Raw genomic sequence first — 20236 nt, 5'->3', positions numbered from 1 at the left:
TACGTCTGTCGCAAGCCTGTCGCGAGATAAGTAATCACCTGCCGAACGTTTAACAGATCTAAATTCCTGAGTCGTTTCATCACATTAAAATTTGGTATACTTAGCACATTGTTAGAAATCATTTTGCTCAATTGAAACTAAAAGTTTTTCTAGTATTCGATTTTCATACATTGGAATTACTTGAATTCGCGTGAATTCATTGTTTTTGTTTTTTTTTTGGTAAAATATTTCAAAAGCCTTTAAGATTTCGAATCGATTCCTTATTACGGAATAGCAATTTTGGTAGGCCACTGTTACATCTTCCTATTTTCTATTTACCAATCTGTTCCAAAACCTTTACAGGAGATGGCAGTTGGTAATTAATAATAACCTTTTTTAAATAAATGTAGGAATTATCGTACATACGTAGCTAAGTCGTCAATACAGCGTCATGTCATAAGTGGCCTACTAATATGGTTAGACTATCTTTTCTGTCGCTTGCTTGATTTACTGACTCGTTTGTGTGAGCGAGAGAGCAATATGTCTGTAAGCATTAAATTACGTTAAAATACATTCAACACATATTTATTTAAGATGCATCGTTTATTTAAGCTCTGTTGACACAGAAACGTTAACGAGGCTTTCTGGTCGATACAAAACAATTCAAATAGAGTATTTTTAATAAAGTTTGTAGCAGGAATCAATGTATCAAATCAAATCGGCACGAAACCGGTTCTGTGCAGCCAGAGCTTAAAACTATCCATAAACTTGACATTTCGTAATAAGAAATTAAAAACAAATTATAAATTTTTTGATACAGTTAACCAGTTGTTATATTTCCTTATATTATATAACGATAGAGGCACGGTTTCAATCGCTTGATTTCTTTTTTTTAATCTTGTCTATACCGAGAGCTTAGAAACCATACAGTTCAGAAATCAACGTACTCACATATTATACGGCAAAATGGTGAAGCGTGTGTACGGGTGTTTTGTAACAGTCGACAGTTCTGAACTGTATAACCTCTAAGATGTTCTAGCAAGTTCTTGGTATTAGCAAGGACACATGCAAATTCACTCACATTAAGTTACTCTCAATTCCTTAAATAGATAAGACGCGTGAACATAGCACCTTAACAAGCTGTGCCTAGACTGATTGGCGACTTTATTGACGCCATTATGTTATTCATAACTGTTCGGGTTTATTAATAGTGTTGAATAAATATACTTAATAGATCCTAAGCTAAATTAACCAGCTGGTATACGCATTAAGTAAAGGCTTTTTTATTAAGTCTAGTTTCAAGTTTGGAGAACTAAATTAGCACCGATAGTGAACGTTTTTTTTTTGCTTTATTGTTTAAATTAGATAGGTGTATTAATTTATTACCATTAATCTGTCTTACTATTAAAAATCGAACCGGCTTTCCGAAATAAAAGTCCATTATTAATCTAACGTCATCGACAATTAAGCTTTTTTTTAATTATCTAGTACGCCAATCAGTCCACTGTCCTGTCCTTAACGTAATATGGTAGCAAATTAGTATTTCTATAAAGGTATCTTAATATTTTAAATCAAATTTAATCAGAGGATCATAATAAATAAACATACCAATATCATGTTTTAAAGGTAAGTCACCATTCTATAAAAGACCTGGATAAAATAGTCAATTGGGTATTTTTTTTAACCCTAGAAGCGCAACCAATTTTAGGTACTATCTATGAATTAAAAATCGATTACCAGAAATAACTAAGTTATTTTATTTATCTGTGTCGACTGTATTAATAAATGTTTGTCAAATGTGTATGCAAAGTATAGAAGTGCCATTATATTTATGGCTTGAGCGACAAACAATTTTTAAAGTTATTATTTAAATCATTTATTTTCATTTAACATTCTTATAATAAATCTCTATTGGTTTCTGCGAAGGATGAAAAATTATCTTAGCGGTTAAATGCACATTCGTAATTTGGTATTATAAAAACAAACTAAAAGTCAGGAATGTCTTTAAAACCAAAGAAATCATAATAAAATATTGATATTGCATTAATATTTAAATATTGCATGAGAGTTGTATAGGCTTATTAAATAAATGAATTCTTATCTCAGCATTTAGAGAGAACGCTTGGTTTTTCGGAACGTTTCAATTATTTATATAAATAATCTATTCTATAGAAGAGATGGTCGAATTCATTGTAAACCTAATCCATGCTTAGGGCCTTCTAAAAATCAAGTTAGAAGTCGTGACGAGCGTGGCGAAAAGTTATTCAAATATAAAAAGAATAAAAAATTATGCTTTAGTTGGTTAAACCATTTTTTCAAGGTAACTTAAAAAAAAAAGCTATAAAATTCAAAAAATAGAACATGACTACAGCACTATAATTTTTAGTCCTTACTTGCCGTTGATAAACCATGGGAATAGAATCGAAATTGTATTTAAAATATGTTTTTTTTTTGCCTTAATTGTACAGAATTAACACGTAAATAAGTTACATCGACAATATTTGTTGTTGGTGCAGTAATCTGAAGACTAAAATGATTAATAAATTACAATGAAATACAGGGTAACATACGGACGTATGTTTAGATTTGAGATACAATTCACAACGATATGTGAAATCGTCGAGCAGCGCACGCCCAATCAACAACAACCAATGGCGTATGAAGATGTTTTTCGCGTGTAAATGATTGGTTAAAATATTTTGATGCCAACAAATGTTACATCTGCACGGGTATATTGTTGTAACTTATAAAAGTTCTTTGTCTAGCTCTTAACCCGAGGTAGTACTGTAACAAAATTAGATTGAACTTCCAAGGTTGAAATTAAAATACCCACTGATATCAGGACCGAGCAAAAGACGGCACTGCACAGGTCTAAAGCCTACAAGACGCAGTGCGTTTATTCTGATCTTAGCCTATTGTCCACTTCAAATAGCTTGTCGCTTTTTAACATTTCACTTGTCGATTATTGTTCTACATCATGTTTCGCTGTCGTATAGAGGTACAGTATTCTACAATCTTTTCAAAGTGAAACTTCTTTAGAATCGTTATGATTTGTAACTCGATGAAACGAAAATGCGTCACGATATAGATACAAAAACAAATACATGGGAGAGAATGAGATAGGGAAATATTACACATTTTGTTTCAATGGTTTAAAATTAAAATATTAAATTATTGATAAAAATAATAAAGATTACATTTATCCTTATACTCCAGAGCCAGATGCTCAATAAACAGCTCAATCTCTCGTAGTCTACTCTTCAGAAGTTTCAATTTTGCCGAATTGCTTACAGGATTATATTTTTTTGCTTACTAAATTTACACAGAAGGCGGCCAAAAAGTTTGCAGATTATTCTTTTTTAACGCCCTGGGACTACGCGCATGTTCACTTCAGTGCGACCACAAAGTTTGGCGGCTATTGAAATATTTGATTGTGATAACGAGCATCATTTTGTTAAAGTATCTATAGAATGCAATCGATTTAATTGTACGTCACAACTGAAACTGGGTATTGAAACTTATATTATCTGTGACCTATGACAAAATAATGAGCACTTGGAGCAAAACGTTTTTCCTAATTATATTATTTCAAAATGGGAAAGGAACGAAAGGACGAAATAGAGAGATAAATATTAACGTTGTAATATTATAAGCAACACCCTTAAAAACATAGGTATTTCGAACATATTTTTTTTTATCAAATTTCCAATTTTTTAGTTCTACGAAAACGGAGAAATATTTTTTAGCTTACGCCTTCAGTGGTCCCAAATAAATATGACTCAGGTGCGATGCAAACCTTTCGAGATGGAGAAAAGAAGTCTACAATGAACCGAAAATTACTTGCGATCATTGCATTACAATAGTTTTTTAAATCCTTATTGAAATCTCATCTTGAGCTGAACAGGACCTATCTGGAATTGCCAGTTAGTCTTTGACAAGCTGAGTGGCATGCTAGGTGTCTAGAGTAACGTGGACTACAAAGAATAGAAAGTCCACTTGACTTTCTTTTCCTTCAGCATGCTTTAGGTATAACTGTGAAAACAGCTCAGTAAAAAGATGCCTTAACTTTTTTTAGTAGGTTAATCAAACAGTTGATCTATAAACTGTCCTATTTATTAGATTCTTTAGTTCAATGTATTGCTTTTAATAACCTAAGTACTCCAGCTCTCGTTTTCAAAGAAATCTATGCGTTTATTACATTTACAGGTATTCATTAAGTATTTGAATACACTGAACATAATTTTGAAATTTATTTCATTTACGTGTCTCTGCAAGATTCAGACTGATACATTTGTTAGTCCAGTAGTCCACAAAGGATAGGACAAAAACTATCATCACTATGGCCCCTGTGTGTATACAACTGGACATTGTCAGTGTCTATGTATCTATGCAATCAGTTGAACACTATCTGCGCAGGTATTGAACTAGTACTGATTGTATTCAATGATAGATAGATATCAAATTGTCTGTTTGCGCAATGCCTTTTACATGTCAAATGAATACTCAAATATTCTATACAACAGTATTACATTGGTAAAACAATGACAAGCACGTTAAAAAGGGACTATAGCACCACTATCGTCTAAGTTATCTGGTCACAAAAAAAATGTAATTCATCTCGCCCGCACACATTAGCGCTTATAGAGCAAAAGTAAGAAATTCTGACGTTTATAATGGGACAATTCCACTGACACTGAACTGGCTGTCCATAAACGAGTGACAGTAGAGTGTCCAGGAACTAATAATATATGTTCTGTTTTCGTAATTCTAATTTTAGTTCCTCGAATAGTCATATGGCAACCAAAATAACAATGCCTCTAAATTTGAAGAAATCCTGTGCCAACCCCACATGACTAGTTTTAGGATACTCGTATTGCAGCGTCACATGTACAGCGCGAGAATGGAGATCTATAGGCATGATGACAGTAACAGAGAATCTCTCAAATATTGCATTTATTTAATGATATATATGATTCACGTTTTACGATAAACTAATAAACTTCCCAATGAAGTCCCATCGTCACACGTCAATATTCTGCATATTGAGAATAATATTGCCAGCAAGTATTGAACAGTTTAAGTATTGGTTAAAAATATTGACTGTGTGTACCGATAGGTTTCCCCACATTTTTAAAACCAATAACCTTCTGGTAATGATATTTCAGGGACAGGACCAATTGAAGTAATTGTTCCTAAATAGCCAGATATTGGCCAATGTTTGCTTGGTCCTAAGGAGTTTCCAGTCAGTTTTCCATGTTTGAGTTACTATCTACTGGTATTTTAGGGCATAGGGTAGTTTTTCAAAATGAGTCATCATGCCTATTGAAACTGAGACAAATTGACAGCCTGTCCAGTGGTGTAGAGGTCTGTGGTGGACTCGGACAACAGTGGCACTAAACGCAAGTGAAACAAAACTGCGGGGGACCGCTTAGCTGCCGGGCTCGTCAGCGCCGCCCGGCTTCTGCTTGGAGCGCTTGAGTTGCTGCAGGTAGTGCCGCTGGATGGGCTTGTGCAGCGCCAGCTGGGCCAGCGCGTCGTCGATGCTGAACCACTGCCGCTTGCGCCCCATCAGCCGCGAGTCCTCCCACTCCGCGAGCTCTTGCGTCACCGTCATCACGTATACCTCTGTGCGGTGCTTGTGCTCCCGGTTCTGGAACAGAACACGTTACTGTAATCAACATTTTTGTGTGACTTTATAATAGTCGTTATTTTTTTTTCTTTGGATGTGAAACGTGGGTTTTAAAAAAAGGAAGCGAGCAAACCAACTTCAAGCATTCAAAATGTATACCAGGCATCAAAATGCTCAAAATCAGGTGGCACAGTTTCACATCCAATAAGTAAGTACTAAAACTAGTAGGAAAAGACTGAGAACTGATGTCACCATTACCATTATGCGCAGAAAAGTAGCTTTCCACCTACAAAGAGGAGACCAGTTTTCCTTTCCAAGAATTGTACTAGAAGGTTAAATAGATGGGAAGAGATCTTCCCAACTCAAACTTTCAATCAACACAAAGATTAAAAATAGTCTTCACCTACTTTTATTAAATGTTTCATCAACCTCACAGTTCTAAAAATCCAATAAAAATAACACTAGCAAGAAAGATTATTGCTTAGTGACAGAAAGCAATTAACTTAGTGTTTAAATCTATAAAATCAACCTACAAACCTTTTACTGAGAGATTAGTGGCACAACACACTTTCATAAGCTGCCAACATAATTACAAATTATAACATTAATTTTACTTTGTTTTATTTAATTACCTATCCTAGAAACTATTGCATGATTTACAATAAAAAACGGTGGTCTTATTATTTAGAAAACCTCTTCCAGACAATCTTTAGTTACACACATCATTAAAAATGGTTTCCACTGCAGGATGGATGTCATTGTAGGGGTTTTTAGACTCTTGACAGCAGCATCTTGATAAGCAAACCATACTATTGGGGGTGGCCTTTAGTACAGCAGCAGTAGTTATAGGCTACTGATGACTAGAAATTTAAGTAATTTTATAAGCAGTATATGGAGGACATGTAAAAATAAAACATCAATGACATGTTATATTGCAGAACTTTTAAGCAAGTGGTTTGCAGCTTACTGTATTTTTCCATTATATAATTTGCAGCTAAGGAGTCAGTTAGCCAACAGTCAGTCATAAATTATATGACTAATGGGGTCACATCTTTAGTGAAACATATTATACAACTAATATCTTATTTGTTGTCTTAAATTCTTTCATTATTCAATGTCATTAAATTCATATTAACCTATTTGATTTTAATTAATCACAGTATTTGTATATACATAAATAATAAGTTATATACATCTTTTAATTATAAAACTGCAGGTGGTCTAAATAGAATTCTAAAAACATGTACAGCTATCTCAATTACTCAAATCTATGTAGGGCTACCTTTATTGTAAACATTGTTGTATTATAAATATTTCTAAGATGACCATTTTACTAAAGACTAGTTTAATGAATGAATTTTTCATTTAATTTGATTAAGTTTGAAGAAGTTAGTAAGCCAGTATCAGGCTGGCTTGTAAAGTGGAGTTGATAAATAAAATCAGTTGATTACATCAACATGTTATTGTCTGTCATCATGTTCTCTTTCTCTGAGAGGTTATGTCTTGTAGCACTCACCTCAAACACCCCGAGGCACCTGCCCAGCTTGCCGATGACGCCTGCCTCCTCCAGCACCTCACGCATAGCGGTGACCGACGGCTCTTCTTCGGGCTCCACGCCCCCACCCGGCACTATCCAGTTGTCAGGCCGTCGGGAAGACGTCACGAGCAACACCTGAGCACAAAAGGCATCTTAGCACCCGCAACAAGCATAAACAAACAGTTACATACATGAGAGTAAAGTGCTAACCTCAGTTTCGGCTTCCGATCGCACGCATATACAAGCGGCACGCCGTCTGAAACCCTCTTCATCGTAAATCCTTATAGAATTAGGCTTCTCCTTCACCATCTTCACTAAACACGTAAACACGAACAAAAGATACGATTAGAAACGAAAAACAGACATCAAATTGAAAGATAACTATCAACCGAACGAAATTATTTAGTGATCAACAAACGCCATAACCGAAGTATCCTAAGATATACGTATCCATTTTCGATTAATTTATGAGTTACACAATGTACATATAAAACGAAACTAAAGTAACAATAACACTACAATTAGAGCAATATTTCAGCTATAACTAGCTTTTGATAGCGTATTTCAAGCCCATGTTGAATGGTGCCTGACGTTTTCGATGGGAAAATCGAAATAGGTTTTGGAAAGCAAATTACGACGAGTCTATTATCAGCTGACAGCCGGAAGCTACAAATATTATTGCCACTATATCATTGATTTGTACAATGAGTATACAAGCATTGTAAATTTGTATGTTGGAATTTAACTCATAAGAAGTGTTCAAAACCATAATTGTTCATTAACTTAATGCATACGACATATGACCATAATTAAGGCTTTAAAATGAATAGAATACTTTTTAATTTCCTAATTTTTTAATCAATATCTGCCAACCGTTGATTTACTACTGTCATGAGTACAAAGCTTTGGTACCAAGCATAGCTATTTTAATCGATGTTTTGTTTTGACTACCTATGTGCAATATTTTATCTATGGCACGAAGTTTGTTGTGTTTGTGGTCTAGTGACAGTTAATTTGAATTTTATTTGGTTTCTAGTGTTTCTACTTTTTAGTTGTTTCTTTTCTTTTTTTTCCAGGTTCAAGCAAATAAGAAATGGGTAAGAAATATGAAATAGTTTGATTTAGATAAGACATCATTAGTTTTAATTGGTTGACATATAGATAAATCAAGGTAAAAGAAGAAGCCTACCAAAATGCATACTGAATATATTTCAGATAAAAGCTTCAACTTCAGTGATTTGTTGCGGATGCAGACACATGAGAATAAACATAAAGTGAAACCTACACAATTCATAAGCGTAGCTGGCGGGGTATTGTATTTCATTCACTCTTTTTATGAATTAAGAATAACACTGCTAACGTTTGCTTGAATGCGATCATTAATTGTTCCTATAGGGGCATTAATTTACTTACTGGTCATTCGTCCCCGAACGTAGACCTCACCTAACTTGCGTTTTAAATTTTTTAAATTATGCTGTTTATTGCCTGTTAGGTCTGTTTTGATGCGTTCAACCTTTGATTGTTTGACTTTTATTACTAAGCAATTACTAAACAATTTTGAGTGGTGGTTTTATTTGTCTATAACTAACTATTTCCAGGTAAAAAAACGCTTGGAGACTAATATAAAGAACAAAAGGTGGACTAGGTTAACAAATTTCGATAATTTTAGAAATTTACCAAAATGTGAGACACCAGTACGAGCCCCACTAAGCAAAGTGGAACAGAGAATGATGCAGTTACAGAAATGGAAAGTTGAAAAGGAAAAGAAGAAAACTGAGGCCAATGCTCAGAAAAGAAAGCCATTTCTAACAGGTGTACCGAAGCATACTTTAAAATTTGAACCTCCACCTTCATTTTCTCGACCCAGTTCATCAGGAAGGGTGACTAGGTCACAGTCAACAAGAAATAAGGTCACCAGTAATGAAAGAGAAATACAAAATGCATTTAAATTTGCACCCAAGAATGCTGCTTTTAATCCAGTTCTAAAAGATCTACCTATGCCGTCTTTATCTGCTTTTGAGGGGGAAAACGCTGGGCCTCTTAAAAATCAAAAAATAAAAAGTCCAAAAAATGCACCAAAGCCAGTGTTGAGGAGCTTACGAAGCAGAACTAAGTTATCTGAAAACACAAATGCTGCTTCAAGTACAAAAGATTTAAATCTGAGAAAAAATCCTGTACCAAAGAAAACCATAAGAAAACCAATGTCAGATACAAATGGGACTAAATTAAAACCAAAAAATAGTTCATCAAGTGGTTCTGACTCATATGAAAAAGAAATTTTGGTGCCTAAAGTTAAAAGCATTACAAAGTCTAATAAATCAGTAAAAGAAAGAAAATCGATTAACTCTACAAAAAAAGAAAATAAAAATATATCTGCTAATACTGATAAATGTAACAAGTTGAATTCTTCTACTAGTACAGAATCAGAGGTTGAGAATCCACCAAATACACAAAAGACTTTAAAAATAGCTTTAGTAAGAATGAAAGAAACCCTAAACACATCTGTAAATACTGAAAATCTTATTAATCTATCTAATTACGTATCTAGTATGGAAACAGATGTTGCAAAACCTCCTCCATCTACACCTAAAAATCCAAGAAGATCCACTAAAAATATGAACACACCAAACAAACCCAATAATACTATGCAAGATTTCATCACCTTTACACCTAAGAATCCAGTACCGAAAAGTGAATCAAGTTCAGAAGAAAGGCTGCGGTCCCCAAAGTCTACAGATGCACCTATGACACCTCAACAGATTACCGAGGAGGCGAAGAAGATAAGCCCTCGTGTTTATTTATCCAGAGGGAAGGAGAATGCGAGGAAGGAGATGAAGAAAAAGATAGATGAGGGTAAGAGTATAGTTGTTTGCATTTACTTCTTTAAGTGAGTATTGTGATCAAATCACAAAAAAATTGAGACTTATTTATCTCTGTTATGTTACTGATATGTTAATGATAGTGGACTATATCTTAGAAGATTGTGGCTTTCGTTTTTGTTGTTCTATGAATGAAGTGGTTTGAAATTTAACTCTTAAACAGTGTGTTAATACTAACCAGCTACAATGTGATCTTGCAAATGATTTGTTGTATATACTATACTTCATTTTATTTACATACTAGCTGTTGCCCGTGACTTTGTCTGTGGTTGATTTTGTTTTTTGATGTGGCATTCAATTTAGTTGTAGTTCTAAAAAAATTTAAAGTATTCAGTATTGCTAAGCCTTAAATGAGGGGTTTGCTGCTGTCCGCTGAGGAGTGTTTATGTCCAACCACATTCATCAGATCTACACAAAGTTTGGGCAAAATTAAACACATATTATAACCTCTATAGTACAAAAATAATAATTTAAATTGGTTATAATTTGTCGGAGCTGTGGTGTACATTTTTTGATATGCATTTTATATTTGCATTGGTAAGATCGTCAAACACTTTAATCCCCTCTCCCAAAGGAATCGAGCTTAATGTCCGGATAAAAAGTATCCTATAGTACTTCAAACACTTCCAAAAATATGTGTACAAAGTTCATGAGGATTGGTTAAGTAGTTTTTGCGTGAAAGCGTAACAAACAAACTTACATTGACATTTATAATATTAGTAGGGATAGGGATAGTAGGGATAATATTACATCTAATTTTAAGGCTGTAACAACTTGACTTTATTTTAATTATTGATTGATATTATTATTATAAACAATGTATGATGCTTATAAGTGCTGTAACTATAGCCTAAACTGAATAAAGATTTCATTGATTGATATACTTAGGTCAGTTGGATCTGAGGAGTTAATCTCTCATATCTCACTAACCTAGGTATATACAGTGAAATGTGAAAAGATGTTTTTACTTTTCCAGGATTACTGGATGACGATGCATGTGATATGAGTGTGGATCACTTCAGAAAACAGCTGGATTCTGAGATCAAGAGGATGTCAGAGATGTGCGACACTTGGGACAAAATTAACGAACAGACAGTGTTACCAGATGAAGTTCAGGTTAGTTAACTATTTCAATTATAATAACAAAAAGAATCACCCCTCTTGTAGTATGTTTGGAACCCTCTTAGCTTTAGTTTTAAAGTCAGAAATGTAGTTATTGCCATCATCTAACTATCATTTTTTATGTAGCGTATGCATCAAAGTATGGGCATATATGAAAGAATAATTAGATTTTGACTCAATCTATGAATCTTTATCTATACAACTGAATAACATTAAAGTTATAAACTGCAATTTCGAAATATCTGCTTGATTATTATTTGAACAATATCATAATGCCATCATTCAAATAATCATACACATTTTCAAAACCCACATCCTATACATTTCAAAATGTTTTTTTGTCTAATTCATGATTTGTTTTAACAAATAGTTGTGTTATATTTATATTACTAGTAGTTCCTACTTCCTTGTTGTTTTTGTTTATAGAATACAGCTAATAACTTTTTAGAATACAGCTTAAACCCTTCTCATGCTGAGTGCGAAGTATGAGATTTTCGAACTACGTTTACTTATTGGATAAGTTACTTAGGCGCTCTGAGAGGAGACCCGTGCCCTGAAGTGGGACGTCAATGTTGGTTTTGATGGTTGTTTTGAAGTATAGAAATACTTGAACATCAGAATAAAATTGATCTTATTTGAATTGTATTACAGCTCAAATTTTCATGCAATTCTTAAGCTCATGCTTTTTACAGAACGTTTTGTAAAACAACAATCAGAAGTACAAGATTTTGCTCTCTTGCACGCAAACAGAGCTCAAACTTTTTTTTTTCTCTCTCTCTCTCTCTTGCTGCTCTCTTGCTAACGAGGAGTCGCTTTCGCATAGCAAACTCTGTGTAAAGTAAATTGGATCGGATGATTGGATGATAAATTGGTTGGTTTTAGAGTCGCAAATCCTGTACTTCTTTTTCAGTACGAGTAAGATCCATTTTACTCCGATGTTCATGTATTTCCTTTCTCGAAAACGACTCTAGTGCAAGCTAGCAAATCCTGTACTAAGGCCACACGATTTGCGACCCTAAACATAGGCTAATTAGGTCTATTTTAATTTGTAACGGTGATAGCGAATCCCAGCACGGGATGTGTTGGGTTATTATTTATTTAAAGAAAAATATATTTTTTTTATTCTTTAACAAAAACCCAATCGGGTTTATCGGTATATATATATATTATTTTTCTCTTTTAAAAATTTATTATATTAGTTATTAGTAGTATGTACTTTAATGTGTGAATTTATGTATTGTTTATTGTAATTGCGATTTCCCGTCTCTCATCTTTCTATCGTTAAGGTTACCTGGCAGAGATCACTTTTAGTGATAAGGTCGCCGTTTGCCTTTTTTTTTTTTTAAAGTATATTTTTAATTTCTCATTTATACTAGGTACGTAAAGATGTTTAAATAAAAAATAAATAAAGATATAAAATCTTAGGTGCCATAACAAATTTTTGAGATTCATGCTTTTTAAGAATTCCTATATAATTTATTGTTCTTACTAAATTATTTCAAAAAAAGAACTAATGAACTGATAGAGCGAACTAGTTCATCCGTGGATTATGAACTAAATTGAGCTCTGTGGTATTGGATAGAAGCAGGCGTTACTTTGCGGAAATCCATAATGTATTATGAAAATTAAGCTTAATTTGCTATACTCCACGAACAGCAGCATAATCTGTATGGTGTAATTTTTAATTACTTCAATCCATATACTTACTACTACCTCTACGCACGTTTCGCTCCGAAACCGGAGCATCCTCAGGAGATGTTTACTTTACAATGAATAATAATTGTGTTAACAATTATTATTCATACGTACGTAGAGGGTACATTGCCGAGGATCTGTTTGGTGTAGAGTATACGGATTGAAGTAATTATAAATTACACCATACAGATTCTGCTGCTGTTCGCGCAGTATAGCAAATTAAGCTTAATTTTCATAAGAGCTCTGTGGTGACCGGTCAGGCCCAAGACTAGAAGATGGTGGTACAGTGTTGCATGTGGTCCGTGCAGGAGGTCTGTGGTGACCGGTCAGGCCCAAGACTAGTAGATGGTAGTGTGGCTACAGCGGGAATGTGTGCAGGAGGCCGTGTTGGCGGCGGTGGGGCAGGCGCGGCTGCTGATGTCGCAGAAGATGCAGCAGTTCGCGTCGCTGGTGCGGCGCTGCGAGCGGCCCGAGGCGGGGCAGGCGCTCGTGACCCGCGGAGACCTGCAGGGCTTCTGGGACATGGTGTTCATGCAGGTTTGTATTTTTTGAATCTCGAACCGGATGCAACGGAAAAAACGCCAGGTAAGAGACACGAATACAAAAATGTATAGGATTCAGCCGACGAGAGAATGAGATAGAATATACGTGTTTGCGCCTGCGTATGAGTAAGTTTTAGTATGAGTGTGTTGATGTTGTTGATGAATTTTTATTTGTGTCAATATTTGCATCTCCTTGATAAATTAATTTTAAAATTATGCCAAAAACGAAAAAAAAAACCGCGCACTACGGAGTTATATTGTATTGCTTTGTGTTATAATATTTATGGAAGGGAAATTAGAAACGTTGTGATTTTAAACTAGATGTAACGCAATATGCTTCACGATCAAGAAAGCGACTGATTTATAGAGACATGTATGGTTTATATGCTTCATATTGCACATTAAAACATTTTTGGGATTCGGATATTCAAATTCAAATTCAAAACTTTTTTATTCATGTAGGCCTATCACAGGCACTTATGAAGCGTTCATACGTATAATATGTTTACATAATTGTAAGTTGATGGTGATAACTTCGTTCGCGAACTTAAACCTAAAGCTGCAAGGGTTCCAAACGCGCCCTGGTCTAAGAAGAGCCCACAACAAACTTAGCTTAAATTTTTATTTTTTTTTGTTATCACCATCTCACAGTAAATTTATATTACGCTATCAAGTTAGAGCAATTCACACCCAAGCTATTTTATCGTTAAAATAATCCTTAGCGTTATAATAGGATTTCTCTATTTTAGTGTGAGGATGTTCAAAAAAAAAATTTCAACATTCAAAATTCATTTATTTCAATTAGGCCTAATATAAGCACTTTTGAAACGTCAAGTCTGTCTGTGTGTAGTGACTCTACCACTGGTTCGGAAGGCAGATTCTACCGAGAAGAAGCCCGCAAGAAACTCACCAGTTGCTCTTTTCCAACATCAACAATTTACATTTTACATTTCAAAATTCATTTTTCTATCTTGTGAGAGATGAAAGCGGAGCCGGATGCTTCCAAGCAACCTTGTCATTAAGAAATTCATCAATTGTATAATAACCTCGCTGTAATAAATGTGTTTTAACACATTCTTTAAACTTATGCATTGGTAGGTCCAAAATTACCTTAGGAATCATATTATAAAAGCGTATACTCAGTCCCACAAATGACTTCTGCACCTTTCGCTTTTTTTATTGTTGATGATGTTCGCAGGTTGAAGACGTGGACATGCGGTTCAAGAAGTTGGAACAGTCTCGCGCCCGCGGCTGGCTGGACGAGCAACCCGTGGCGGCCGCGGGGCCACAGAAGAAAAAGCCGCCACAACCAAAACCGCCCGTCCGCGCCTCTCGGCTCGCAGCCAGTAACCACTTGAAGGACGTCATTGCTGGTAACTTTATTCACCTAACTTCATATTGCCGATTTTGATATTAGACGGCCGACTGGCGCAGTGGACAGCGACCCTGCTTTCCGAGTCCACCGCCGTGGGTTCAATTCCAACAACTGGAAAATGTTTGTGTGATGAGCATGAATGTTTTTCAGTGTCTGGGTGTTTATATGTAAATTATAAGTATTTATGTGTATTATATTCATAAAAATATTCGCAAGCTATCCCCATAACACAAGCTACGCTTACTTTGGAGCTAGGTGGCGATGTATGTATTGTCACAGTATATTATTAGTATATTGCCGTACAAATCGATTTTCAATAAAAAATTAAATAAATAACTAAAACCACTGTAGCCCCCCTCTCTAGGTCGTACCATTGCATCATTATATCATACCACCCCCTCGCTAGGTCGGACCACTGCGTCTTCACATTATACCACCTCCTCGCTAGGTCGTACCACTGCTTCAATACATCATACCACTACCTCGCTAGGTCGTTCCACTACTTCATTACATCATACCACCTCCTCGCTAGGTCGTACCACTGCTTCATTACATCATACCACTCCTTCGCTAGCTCTTATCACTGCGCCATTATATCATACCACCCCTTTGTAAGGCCGTGTCACTGCGCCATTATATCATACCACCCCTTGGCAAAATGAGTTCTAGTGAAGATATGTTTGAAAAAATGTCTATACAAGTCATCGCCACAACTAGGCATTGCTGAACTTACGTATTTTTACACGTTCTTCCATAAATACATCTTATGCTGACCGCAGCAGTAATATACTGCCGACGGTCGATTGGCGCAATAGGCAGCGACCCTGCTTTCGAGTCCACGGCCTCGGGTTCAATTCCAACAACTGGATAAATGTTTGTGTGATGAACATTAATGTTTCAGTGTCATCGTCATCTTCATGAACAATTCAACCAATTGACGTCCACTGCTGGACATAGGTCTTTTGTAGGGAGTTCCGCAATTCACGGTCCTGGGCCGCTTGCTTCCAGCGGCCCCCAGCGATTCGCCTGATGTCGTTTGTCCACTTCGTTGGGGGCCGACCTACGCTGCGTTTACCGGTGCGGGGTCGCCATTCCGGCTTTTAGGACCCCAAGGTTCATCGGTTCTCCGAGCTATATGCCCCGTCCATTGCCACTTCAGCCTCGCGACTCGCTGAGCTATGTCGGTAACTCTAGATCTGCCACGGATCTCATTTCTGATTTGAAAACGTAGAGATACTCCTAGCATAGCTCTCTCCATCGCCCGCTGAGTGACTATGTATGTACATATATCTATAAATATAAAAGAGAAAGTGTGTGGGTATGTTCCGTATAGGCTCCGAAACGGCTGGACCGATTTCAATGAAACTTTCAGGGAGTCTCCGGATTGACCTGGCGAATAATCCTGTAAAGTTTGTTGACGATCGGAGCACTCCTATTTTTGAACTGTCAAACTGCCAAATACAGCTTTTATTTTCTATGATTATATTCTATTGTTTGGTGTACATGGGTGGGTGTAGAACTTCACCCGCTCGAGAAGAGAATAGAAGAGAATGAATACGGAGATAAATAAATGATTTAATATATTATGAGACTTAAATTAAAAATTTAATGATGTAAGTTTATTGTTTTAATAAAACAAAGCAAAATCTAGCCCGGCGAAGCGGGCTGGGTACGCTAGTTATTTATAAAAATATTCTTCAGTCATCTTAGTACCCATAACACAAGCTACGCTTACATCGGGTCTGGATGGCGATGTGTGTATTGTCGTAGTACATTTATTGATTTATCATTTATTTCTACAATTCGTCCGCAGCGGCCCGGCGGGCAAAGAGAGCCCAGCAGCCCAACACCAAGACCTTCGAGGCGGGCTTCTTCTGCGTGCAGTCGCCGGTCAAGTCGCCCGCCACGCCCGCCGCCAAGCCGAGCCTGCTAAAGAGCGTGCTGTCCAGCGAAGCCAAGAAGGCCTCGTCTAAAAAGGTATCATTAAAAAAAAAAGCAAATCACACACCGCGCAAATGTTTGCATTGAATGTTTTTTAGTGTCTGGGTCTTTACCTGTATATTATAAGTATTTATGTATATAATTAAAATACACTATTCATGAAAATATTAATTAGTCATCTTAGTACCCATTACACAAGCTACGCTTATTTTGGGGCTAGATGGCGATGTGTAATGTACTCTATCTCATTCATCTTCATCTCCTATCATGACGAATTTTCTTTCCATAGAAAATATTTTGTTGGCTCAGGGAGTTGAACAGTTTTTTATTACACGGTATCGTACGACAACGCCTAATCGTTTGCCTATATACAATGAATACATTACGCCTAATTTGCTATACTCCCCAGGAGATGTTGACAATTCACTATAGGCATGATGACAGAAACAAAGAAACGCTTAAATATTGTATTTGATGATATAAGATTACGGAAAACTTCTTTAGTACTATTTATAAATGCTATACTTTTATCAATGATGAGCAGGTTGTGCGGAAGCTCCAACAGAATTTTAAAATTATTAAGCAAAAAATGGGAAAATCCCGTTATCGAGCACTGGTTTGGTACACACTCATATACCAAGTGCTCGGATTAGGAGATATGTTTTGCCAATTTTAATTTAAATAGTTAATAAGACAATTGTTACAAGCTATGGAATTTTATCAGAACGAAATAAACGTTGTTATTATTCTTATTTCTATCTATCATTTATTTAAATACTTATTTTTGAAATTTTCAACAGTGAAATTATAAAAGAAAAATAAATAACACTATTCAAAATTTATAAAAAAAAAAACCACTCCAGCCTATTATAAATTGTTATTATTATTTTGTGATCCAACCATGTTTAACTTTATATTTTCATAACAGAGCTCCATTGCGATGCTGCGGGCCTCCTCCATTGGCAAACACATGGACAGCGAAGACTCTTCGCCATTTGAGGTAGACCATCCTTGTATTTGACTCTTGCCTGTTATAAATAGGATTTTTTATTATCTCACTTCCAACAATGAGAGCAAGAAGCTAGTAATAAGGATTATATTTTTTTTAATGTTAGAGTTTGATTTTTATTAATTGTTATAGGCAAGTGTCGTGCCACTAACTCCCATAAACTATGGCGCGACCCCGGGGAAGAGTATATTGAAGTCGAATAACAATACTGCTACTAAAGCATCTAGCAAGATTTCATTTAAATTGTTCCCCGACAATGACATTAATGCAGACTCCACTCAAACTGAAGAAGATATTGTTCTATCCGATGCCCAGAAATCAGAAAATTTGGATACTACTGATATTTCCCAGAACTCTGTAACTTTAAACTCTGAGAAGCTAGAGAAGTTAAAAATATCTGCGAGTTCACCGAGTCGCCTGGACAGTTCCGTATCCATGGACGCAGATAAGGTTGAAGAAGGAAAGGAGAACAGACGTACTTCTAGAAGGAAATTGAAATTGGAACGTCAAGACGCCGTAGAAGAAACTACTCCAGTGATGACCAGAAGTAGGAGGAAGACCATACAAACCCCGGCCAGTGAAAACTTGGATATTGCTCGTTCTTCTAGAAGGAAGAAGACCTTGGTAGAAGTTAATGAAGTGAAGTTACCTGTGACTCCATCCACTACAAGGTCCAGGAGACGAGTTTGAACGATATTTTGACATTTACTGTGAATATTTTTGAGTGTAATCTCAAAGTATGGCCATATAGAGGCATACTTTTATTGTTATTTATTTTATTGCATAAATAGATAAAGAGATGGTTGGAAGCTGAGGAGGTCATTCTAATGTTTGTGAAATACAAGTTATCCTTTAGAACCAATCCGATCTGGCCACTAAAGTTTAATTAGAACGTTTAAATTTGTAAATCTATACTATTAACTTTCTTTTATCGAGCGCTTTCTTTATTTATCCTACTATCTCTGAGGACAGTTTTTTATAATACTTAAGACAAAAGTCTGAATATATGTGTCGATGAAGCATTTTCTTACCTTTTAATGAAAAGTATGTATTTCAAAAATGAAACAGAAAAAAAACATGTGCTTAAAATGATTTATTATTCTTGAAATATTTTTAAATCGTTTTTGAAACAGAAAGGTATGTTTGTGAAACAGAAATAAATATGTGCTTAAAAATGATTTATTACTCTTGAAATATTTTGAAATCGTTATATCGAAATATGATTAATCTTTTAAATTCACTAAATTGTACTAAAAAGTTTTTTTAAGATAAAAAAAAGTAAGAAAACTAATGACCAAGCGATGCTGCCATTTAAAAAATAAAGTAACCCTGTTACTTTATATTAATAATATTAAAATATTATTTTTATTGCTTATTATAAAGGAACAAGGACAAGAAATTTGTAACTTTTAATATTTTTATCAAGTTGACCAAGAATGTTTAGTTATAAAAAAAAAACAAATAATGTTATATAAGTAGGTTGGTTGTAGGTACTACCACTTTTAAAAGTTACATCGACAATATCCGTTAGTCTAGAAAGAAGTAACTCTAATGAAATATAGACCTTGTTGCGTAAACGTTAAGATGTGAAATACAATACGCAACACCCAATAGCGGATGATTGAGATTTTTCGCGCGTAAATAAGTTGCGTTGTGATTGGTTGAAATATTTTTGCGATTTACACACTAGCGATAATGTTGTAATTAATAAAAATGATAGTATAATATTGTACGCGAGGGTGCGTTTCTTTGAGCTGAGTGGCGACTTGGGAAGAACTGACATCGCACTAGTTTCTACACTTGTCGATTTATTTAAATAGATTTATGTAAAATTGTGTTTCACGGCCATTCAGTGAACCTGAATGTAAATTGGTGTACAATTCTTCGGAGAAATCTTGTTTTTCATGGGCACTTCTAGTATATTGTTGATTGAAGGCTTTTATACATTTTTTTATGAAAGACTGATATTGTGATAAGATTATCACTTGTCATATACCCCATAATCTGTTAGGTATATTCCTGGTTTCCGGTAATATATAATCTTCGCTCAGCTCGACTCTGCTTCAGCTGAAACTAATAGATATAGCAAATTGTGTATGTTGAGTACAACCATTTAATTTGAGCGTGTGATGTGCCTTATTATAATTGCGAATTATGTTATTTTTTTAATAAAAGAAAATACTACATGTATTATACGTTTTTTATTGGTATCATATCATAATCATCATCATGTCATCTAAAACCTCCACTGCTAGACATAAGTAGGTCTTTCGTAGGGAGTGCCAAATAGTGCCAATAGGTCTGGTGCCGCTTCGGCGATTGATCTTCTTCGGACTGGGCCGTCCGCCAGCCTTACTTATTCTAGAAACTTAGCAGGACAACTAGCTTGCCAAGGACTGACATGCCATTTCTTGGGTCATTGGCTATGGATACACATTAGATCGCGCGGTGTTCTGCCACGCCTTGGCGGGTTATACGATTGGTATTAAATAAATTAAGCGCGAAAAAAGTAATAATTTTAATAACTT

The 20236-nt window shown here is 35.3% G+C and overlaps 2 protein-coding genes across 2 annotated transcripts; one reads left to right on the top strand and one right to left on the bottom strand.

Moving 5' to 3' along the window:
- Nucleotides 1-208: 208 nt before the first annotated feature.
- LOC120630678 (diphosphoinositol polyphosphate phosphohydrolase 2) lies at nt 209-7777 on the bottom strand. The gene is made up of 3 exons (XM_039899947.1): nt 7356-7777; nt 7125-7280; nt 209-5629 (listed from the first exon to the last, which is right to left on the bottom strand). The coding sequence occupies exons 1-3, from the start codon at nt 7452-7454 to the stop codon at nt 5408-5410; spliced, it is 477 nt and encodes a 158-aa protein (XP_039755881.1). The 5' UTR covers nt 7455-7777; the 3' UTR covers nt 209-5407.
- Nucleotides 7778-8159: 382 nt separating this feature from the next.
- LOC120630358 (disks large-associated protein 5) lies at nt 8160-19898 on the top strand. The gene is made up of 9 exons (XM_039899565.1): nt 8160-8242; nt 8361-8455; nt 8744-9998; nt 11001-11140; nt 13220-13378; nt 14582-14756; nt 16572-16735; nt 17628-17699; nt 17841-19898. Exons 1-9 carry the CDS (start codon nt 8239-8241, stop codon nt 18396-18398), a joined length of 2622 nt encoding a protein of 873 aa, XP_039755499.1. The 5' UTR covers nt 8160-8238; the 3' UTR covers nt 18399-19898.
- Nucleotides 19899-20236: the final 338 nt, after the last annotated feature.

Source organism: Pararge aegeria, chromosome 16 (genome assembly GCF_905163445.1).
Source record: "Pararge aegeria chromosome 16, ilParAegt1.1, whole genome shotgun sequence".
NCBI classification, from domain to species: Eukaryota; Metazoa; Arthropoda; class Insecta; order Lepidoptera; family Nymphalidae; genus Pararge; species Pararge aegeria.
This window is presented reverse-complemented; position numbering and strand designations above follow the sequence as displayed.

Excerpts from the sequence above, each read along its gene's own strand:
- LOC120630678 (XM_039899947.1), bottom strand. The coding sequence starts at position 7,454 with ATGGTGAAGGAGAAGCCTAATTCTATAAGGATTTACGATGAAGAGGGT. Across the intron at positions 7,281-7,355 it reads GATCGGAAGCCGAAACTGAG|GTGTTGCTCGTGACGTCTTC; the intron begins GTTAGCACTTTA and ends TTTTGTGCTCAG. Across the intron at positions 5,630-7,124 it reads GGTGCCTCGGGGTGTTTGAG|AACCGGGAGCACAAGCACCG; the intron begins GTGAGTGCTACA and ends GTTCTGTTCCAG.
- LOC120630358 (XM_039899565.1), top strand. Across the intron at positions 9,999-11,000 it reads GAAGAAAAAGATAGATGAGG|GATTACTGGATGACGATGCA; the intron begins GTAAGAGTATAG and ends TTACTTTTCCAG. Across the intron at positions 17,700-17,840 it reads AAGACTCTTCGCCATTTGAG|GCAAGTGTCGTGCCACTAAC; the intron begins GTAGACCATCCT and ends TAATTGTTATAG.